The sequence below is a fragment of the Actinia tenebrosa genome, unplaced genomic scaffold (assembly GCF_029948245.1).
Source record: "Actinia tenebrosa isolate PJP-AT-01 unplaced genomic scaffold, QUT_ActTen_1.0 PGA_scaffold4__44_contigs__length_22323623, whole genome shotgun sequence".
Classification (NCBI taxonomy): Eukaryota; Metazoa; Cnidaria; class Anthozoa; order Actiniaria; family Actiniidae; genus Actinia; species Actinia tenebrosa.
In genome coordinates, this window is record NW_028292581.1 from 4,861,121 (window position 1) to 4,869,622 (window position 8,502).

The 8,502-nt window shown below is 37.5% G+C and overlaps 1 protein-coding gene across 3 annotated transcripts in view; it reads right to left on the reverse strand.

Annotated features, from left to right (window-relative positions):
- Positions 1-5,055: 5,055 nt before the first annotated feature.
- Positions 5,056-8,502, reverse strand: part of LOC116298322 (uncharacterized) — a 34,873-nt gene continuing 31,426 nt past the window's right edge. For all 3 annotated transcript variants that reach the window (XM_031706724.2, XM_031706723.2, XM_031706726.2), the window contains one exon: positions 5,056-7,959. In XM_031706724.2, coding sequence (XP_031562584.2) covers positions 6,609-7,959 — 1,351 coding nt within the window. In that variant the 3' untranslated portion in view covers positions 5,056-6,608. The remainder of the gene's footprint in view (positions 7,960-8,502) is intronic.

Consider the following 8,502-nt stretch of genomic DNA (forward strand, 5'->3'; position numbering starts at 1 on the left):
ATCAAGGGGAAAAGTTTATTTTCCAAATCACTTATATGTGAACAGTGTAGTAGTATGGTTGCAGTATTTATGTGGAATTTTCCTTAACATTTGAAATAACGAAATGCAAATGAGATGATGTAAATTCAAGACTAATTTATTATACAAAAATGCTGCTGTGGAAAGTTATAACTGCTGTTTTTTTCATTTTGCAAATCATCCTTATAATTGAAATACATGGTTTTGTCACACTTTAAGGTTATTTCCTAAAGATATTGGTATGATTTGATTGCTGAACAACCCCCAAAATGTAACACATTCTAGCTCACACTAGTTTTTAGCTAGTTATCTCTTTTTGAATTTTACATCTCATTTGCATATTGATATTTCAAATGTTTATATCTCACATACAAAAATTCTGCAACCATACTACTACACTGTTCTAATGTACACTTTAAACTAAAGCACTTGTAATACACCGAAATATTGCCACCAATTTGAATAACTATCGTTCTGCACTGACTAGCAACTAACTCTTTTATGTTTCCATGTGAACATGAGGCTAGTCAGTGTAAAACAAGTTATTCTTATTGGTTGCCATATTTTGATTTGGTGTATGTTGAATACATATTTATTCTTATTCTAAAGTTCCAGGGTTAGCCACTAATGTACCATTACTCCAGGATACATCCTTGACAAAGATGTTGAAAACAGGACAATTGAGAAAAAGAACAGCATTTTGAAAATACTGACTCATCAATAGACTTTAATCGTCAAAGAATATGCATTATTATATCATTTATATTAAATATATACATATCTACATATATACATGTTCTTGGAACTATATGTTTTACTCTGTAGGTTTTTTTAAAATAAGCATTTTATGATAACAAATGAAAGGAACTAATGTACCAAAAATGGTTTTCCTTTGAAAACTGTTTCCATGTCTCCGGCTACATTGGGTATAGTGTAGGTACATAAAGGTAAAGACAAATGTAAAATTTAAATTTGCATTCTTACACTAAAACTGTATTCTCTAAGGAATCAAAAATTTTAATATGAAAGAATTTTAAAAACTATCATGGTATAGAGTCAGGGGTAAAACATCATCTCGCTTCAGGCTTATTCACTTGAAGGTCACAAGTTGTGCAATTTTATTGGTCATTTCTTTCATAATGGCATCACTTTCCTTCCACTACCAAAATGCTTCATTAATTTTTTTCCCCAATGGGAATAGCAAGACAGTTGGGATGAATGAAATCATGCATGGGAGAGTCTGGGTATGGTATAAATGACACTGTAACACACATGGCCTGTTAATATTCTTCTTAGATCATAATGATATTCATATTTATCATATAATTATCCATAAAATACCTATATTTCTCCTTTTTGAAAAACTGATATTTTCACATGTGAAAATAACTAAAAACTTTTTAAAATAACAAAAAGCTTATTAAGTTGATTTTATGGATAATTATATAACAAACAGAATATTACATGGACACTTGGAGATACGAAATTTATCTTCTCGTGTTGAAAATCTCTCACTTGTTCGCTGCACTCACTCATGAGAGATCTTTTCAACACTCAAAGATAAATCTCGTATCTCCGTGCGTCCATGTAATATCCTCTATATATTTGAATATTAATATTTATGATAATCATATATATATATACTTTTATCATCACACAAGTATTTGATATAATGAAATCCTACTCATTTTTTGTTATGTTTTATCAGTATAAAAAATAAAAAATACCAATAATTATCATCAGTCTATAAAACAATTATCATTAATGTTTAAAACTACAATATAGAGCCTTTTTTCTTTAGAGCAAGAATGCCATCTTAAAGCTTACACTGTTCAAATTATTTTTCTAAAATACTATATGACAATAAAATTGTAATAACAGTTGTTTTTTTACAGAGTGATTTATTTCACCTGTTAAAGGGGGACTAGCACGTAGATTGTCTGAATTTTAATTCAGCTGAAACTGAAAATTTTCGTGCTAGTCCCCCTTTAAACAAAGTTTAGCATTCACTAACTGTAATGTTTTCCCCCACTGTTTTTGTTAGTGTGAACAAAGGAACAACAACAATGAAGAAAGGATGTGCTCTACTTCTACTCATGGATTACACCATATTCATATATTCCACCAACACAGCCCAAGATGTTATGGTTTTTGACTTCTATCAAGTGAAAGATAATTCCATTGGGAATTTGATTGAAAGATGTTTTGCAAATACCCCGAGGTCTTGGGTAGTGTTGGTCAAGCACATTCAAGCACAGCTTTAAAGAGTGAAAAAAAAATCATGCATAAGAAAAATGCCAGAAAAAAATTCCAATTTATGTCCAAAAAAAATTCCTGAAAAGCCATGAGGAGTAAAAAAAAATTCCTGCACAAAATAAACCCCCCCTCAAAAATCTAACGGTCCGTCCCTAAGGGATGGACAATTAGGTTATTCAGGAGAGGGGGAATGTGGGAAATAATGTTGCACTATATTTATATTTTGGTAACAACCTCGGCATGCACATAATTTGTTTTGTTGACTAGATATGTCTTTTCTGAAAGGAGAGGTTGCAAGATATTTTTTTGTAGGAGAAATGTTTGCTTGATATTTTTTGGGGGACTTACACAACCCTTCCCTCCCAATGGTCCATTCCTAAAAGTGTATTATTTACCTTTATGTAGATGTATTCTAGACAGAAAAGCACTATCAATAATATCTACCTAAAGATTATTCTTTCAACTGCTGAGAGATGTGTTAGAGTTTGACTCTTTCTTCTGTGTTTCCCCAAGTTTTAGTTTTTTCTCCACACAGCACAGTTGGTTAAGAAGTTCTTTATTTTTTTCTTCTTGTGCAAAGGAAATGAGATGCCTGTTAATCAGAATTGCATCTTGATAGTTACCAACAAGTCTTTTGGAGAATATGCTGGTCTCAACATTTTGTAGCAGATCAAGGAGCTCGTTATCCTGCTTGTCTTTTGCGAAAGAAATTAAATGTCTATTCAACTGCGCAGCTTCAAGGTAAGTATTCACAAGTTTTCTTGGACTCGATTTCTTACATGGAGTAGGTTCCTCAACAGTAACTGTTTGTGTTTGTACTGGACTCTTGCTGCTCTCTTCAATTACAGGTAGTGTATCATGATTATCACTGAAGTCCTCAACCAACCTCTCTTCCCACCCTTCTGACAAATCATCTGATGTTTGGAGACTTGCGTCAAAGCTCACATACGCTTTGGATGTCATAGGGTGTTCGATCTGGAATTTAGCAAGAAATGTACTCAAAAGGAGTTGAATTTCTGTTTCATCTACAGCGTTACTGACATCCGCCACATTATTTGGCAAGCTGTCATGCAGGTATACAGTATATAGGTCACCACTAGTGTTCTGACCAGGTTCATCACCATTTAAAGCAGTAAATGCCATGGAATAAGATGAAAGTGAATCTGATGCTGGTGAGCTGTGGAATCCAGCAGCTTCAAAGGCCTTTTTCACTTTGTTGGAGGGTATTTCATGCACAGCAGAAGCAATCCACTTGCAAGCTTGTACCTCGTCAATGTGCTGGAATAACTCTCTCGCATGTTGCACCTGATTGCATTCCTTGTTCATCATACTCAACAATACATTTTTTCTGTAATTGTACCTAAATGAATCCGTTATCCCAAGCTTAAGAGGATGGACGTCTGGAAGGTTGGGCTGTGGTTTGATTGGGAAAAATACTAGTTTTATATTAAATAGCTGAGGATGGGGAGGGTGTGCTGTAGAAATCCCTGCAAAGAGAATTACATGTCTATCTTCGTTTCTAAGCTTGTTATCGAAATCATGCAGCCATTTTTCAAATATAATACTTGTCATCCAAGCCCTTCTGTTTGATCTCCACGTTACTGGACCATTATCTAAGCTTGCACTTTTCGCACACTTCCCAACAACAACAGGAGTTTCAAATTCCCCGTTCATATTGCAACAGAGCAAAATAGTACATCTCTCACTTGAACTTTCAATGGTGTCCCTTAGATCGAGGGTTTTATCCGGAGGGGTTCGGAATAACAGCCCGATTTCTTGTATAGTATAAACATCATTCGGTCGGTAGCCATCTGTTAGCTGTTGTATTGTTTCCGGCCACGATTTGTCATCATTCAATCCAAAAGTTTCCCGCACTCCAAAGTGGATATCATATCGCTTTTTAAAGCTTTCAAGCCATCCATTCGATGCACGAAAGTCTTTGGCGTCGAACTCTTCGGCAAATTCCCTGGCTTTTGCTTGTAAATTTGGCCCAGTGACTTGGAGGTTCTGTGATCTTTTGTGTTCGTACCAATGCCACGTGAGTTTGTTGATGTCGTCGTTCCCATATCGAAGCCGAATCCTCTTACGAGCGCGACTTTCGTCGCCATTTTTAAACGCATTGAGGATCCGATCTTTGTTCTTTAAGATATCATGGACGGTTGTTTTGCCGATATTAAATACACCAGCTAAATAGCGATGACTTTTGCCACTGTTGCTGCTCTCTTGAATCAGTTGGACTTTTTCTCCAAGACTCAACTCTCTTCGTTTACGTTTGATAGAATTCGAACTCCCTGGACTTGCTCCTTCAGTTGGTTGAACAAGAGCTTCTTCAGAGACTTTGACGAGTGTCTCGATTCCAATAGATTCGGCATCGGCAGCTATCTCTGTTTCCATTTTGTTTTTTTCTTACCCCAAAGAGGTAAAAACTGAACAGACCTCCATTAACTCAAAGCCCCAAGTATACTAGTCTAGTGCGCATGTCTGGTGAGAGAAAACAACAGGAAACCCAATAAGGATTTTTAGCGGGCATACAACTTACTGACTCTTTTACTAGTGCTTTGACCTTTTACTAGTACTTTTTTCCTAGTTCAAACCAAACCTATTGAGAATAATATTCTTAAATTGAATCACATCCAAAATAATGCCTCTAAAGCGGCAGCAAACAAATAAATAAAATAATAATGCTCACTTGGCATGAGCATGTTAAAGAAATTGGCATGGAAGAGTGAGAAAAGACTGAATACATTATCATATAATAGTAATATTTTATTTCATGTGCTTTTGCTGATGTGGGACTGCTTTCGCTCAAACTCACTACCGCTACATTTCTACAATTTTATACACACAACGCTCGACTCACATGTTGATTTTACGGAGGGAGGAAAACCGGAGAACAAGGAGAAAAACCCTCTTGGCGCAGGAGAGAACGATACATCAAAAAAACGTGGCGACCGCAGCACCAGTGACCCGACCTGTTGGAGTCACAGCGGTGAAAGACGACGCACTAGCAGCGTACGTACTGTACGACACCTCCACCCATAATGCTCATAAACATAAATTGTGTTTTCGATATATATTGTGGCGGGGAGGGAAGGCTGTCAGTGAGGAGGGACTTCTGAACTCCCCTTGGCAATTCTTTTTTATCTCGGTTTAATTACAGCAAAAGTAGGACTTTTTAAAACACACGGGGTGTACATTTCGCCACTCTTCTCAAGAGGCAGCCAGAGACAGCTAAAAAATAGGCTATAGTATATTGGGAGAAGTTTATCACGCCGGATCACGTTATAAACGGACCGGATCTTGCATTCAGTTTGATCAAACGCTTTTTTTTATTAAAACAAGCAACATGTGAACGACTGATGATCTTGTTACCATACTGCATGACTAAACATATAATGTTGTTTGAATATTTGTTATAATTTTTCTTCATAACTATCTTAAGGGACCATTTATTATCTATTGGTTTGGGGTTGGAAGATATACGGATTCTGAAGTTTAAAACAACACCATTTTTTTAGCCCCCCTTCGCAAACTGATGTTTTTGTGCCCCCCTCTCAGAATTGCAGAATATGAGGTAAGTAGTTGGTGCACAATTTTTTATAGCCCCCTCCCCTCCTAATATAAGTGCTGCTTGCATTGACCCAGTGGACTCCCTTAAAATCCCAAGAGCCCCTCCCCAAGCAATGGATTATGAACGGTCCCTAATAATTAACACAACTTTAGTGAGCTAATCCACCTATTCATAAAAACATAATTATACCGAAATCCCAACAAAAGTAGCCTTCTGCGCAGCCGCTGTGAGGCGATTGCGGCAAGAGGCTAAACAGAAGACGAGTCTCTCGGTTTGAATTATGGGCAAACCCAGAGTCTTGGCGAAGCTAGCGCGGGACTGAAATCATCATTCACTACCCTCCCCCTCCCCCAAGACTTTGCCTCTAAACATAGAATATATTACTTATGTATAAAAACGAGCTATTCCATAAATTAAACCCCAGTGAATATGAGTTGGATAGATTGGATATACAGGTACAGTTTATTTTGTGAAAGAAGCACTAGCCATGTACCATTGCCAGTCAATGTTCGTCTCTGACTTCATCACATAGCTCCTCGGTGGAGCTATTCTTTCTTTCTATTAAGGTCGAAACTAGCTGACAAAACTCCTCTAGCAAAGGATTGGCTAAAGTCCAAAGTTTAAGACGTTTTTTTATGGATTCAGTAAAACGTTCAATTCAATGCAAATGGTTCCTCTTGTTTCCAAGCTTGTAAAAAACTGAAAGGTAATTAGCAATGTTTCCACAGAAACTCGAGTTAGATTTCTATGAATGTCATATGATTTATGTGTTACAATGATGCACTGGAATCATATCTTTTCTAAGTATTTGCCAGCAATAATGCCAGTGTTTAGGTTTATTGATCATATTTTCCCATTGTTTGATCTCAAGCCCAACTGCGTCCAGCATCACACATTCCAGGTTGTCACCCAGCGCTTTTTCTATCTGAGTCTTTTTAGCTTCTTTTTTTCGATCCTTTTGAAGCTGTCGCTCTGAAGCTGCTCGATTCCATCGTTGGGAAAACCCTGCTGAACAACTAGTAGAGGAACGGTTATTTTCTGATGTTTTGTTCGAGTCAGCGGAACTGCTTGATGTACTTGCACTTTCTTCTCTCGCGTTTTCATTCTCGGTATTACGAATATTCTCGGGCTCTGTGGGTTTGCTTTGCTTTTCAGACACCTTACTAGCGCTTTGCTTTAAATTCCCATTGGTTTGATGCAAAGGCTTTCGTAGGCTGGTTTTTGCGCTATTCCCGTTAGCATCTAACCCATTCTCTTTACACTTTCCATTACCCGTCTCTCCACCATTCTTCTGAGCTGTTTTACTTGATTCTAGACTGATGGAGGTTTCTCTCGTGTTTTTAGTGTCAGTTGATTCATATGAAGAAGTTTGATCTTTCTGTTTCGTCCACGACTCTCCGTCTATTGATGTTTCTCGAAACCCTGGATCTCCCGTTTGTAGATTATTCACAGCAGTAGACACAGAACCTTTAGAATTCTCTTCGCAGACAGACTCGGGTGAGTTTGAATTGCCTGCAACATCATTACCTCGGCGAGTATTGGCCCCTTTTTTTGAACAAGATGAATTTTCTTTTGTGTGTATGTCATTTAATGCATCGAGGTGGTTAAGTTCTTCGGTACTCGTCAGATTCCAAGTTTTCTTGATGTCAACATCAGGATTTACAGATGGCGTCTTTGGCGGGACTGGTTCCTCTGTTTCCTTGGAGGGGTCGCTTCCATTGACCTGTGCAAGGTGAAACGCTCTTTTTTCTTTCTTCTCCACGGCTATAGCAAACCGTGCCAAGGTTGTGAACTCCGAGTCATTATTTTTGTTGTCCTTGGTTGCATTTTCATTGCCATCTTTTTTAAGAGGCATTGCAAATAACTGCGTTATAACTTTTGATGCTTTTTCTGCCTGGGCGGCCATGATTTTCGAATAGCCCCTACTCAGTCTCAGTCCTCCGAAGAATTTGTTTTTCTTCTTATGGTTATTCAAGAAGCATATTTCCAACGCTTGTTTCTTAATTTCCAGGAAACTTACTCCGACAATCAAAAACTGTTCATTCCAGAATGGATTCTTTCCTTTTCTAGAGCTTGATTTGCACTTGGCTTTCTTACAGTTTGGCAGTAAATAGCTGATAGAGAAAGAAGAACGATTAGGGACTGATTGCTGCTTGTTGTGCTAAGATGTGGTTTGGTGTAATATGGTTTGCTGTGATTTGTTAAGTTGTATCGTAGCGCCGCGGTTTTGGATCGTTGATAAGACGGCATGTTTGCGTTTGCTGTCTTAGCTGCTGTGGTGGCTTCGGTGGTGATGCGCTATATTGTGTCACGTTGTTTTTTACTGCTTTAATTTGCGGAGCAATGCATTGTTTTGTATTAAAATGCGAACTGTGTTATGTTGTGTTGCGTTGTGTTGTACTGGACATGGATTGTCGATCTTGTATTGTAATGTGATGCATTGTGTAGCATTAGTTGTATAATTGTTTTGTTTTGTTTAGCTGAGCTGAGCCTTCCATTTTTTTGGGTGCACCAGTTTTGTTATGCTATTTCCATTATGTTTTACTCTTATTTCTAAGATTTCAATTTCTAGTTCATTTACATAGGTGTTTATGCATACACATATACAATTTAGGATACTACCGACCTGAAGGGCGGCTAGAATGACGGCTACCGGA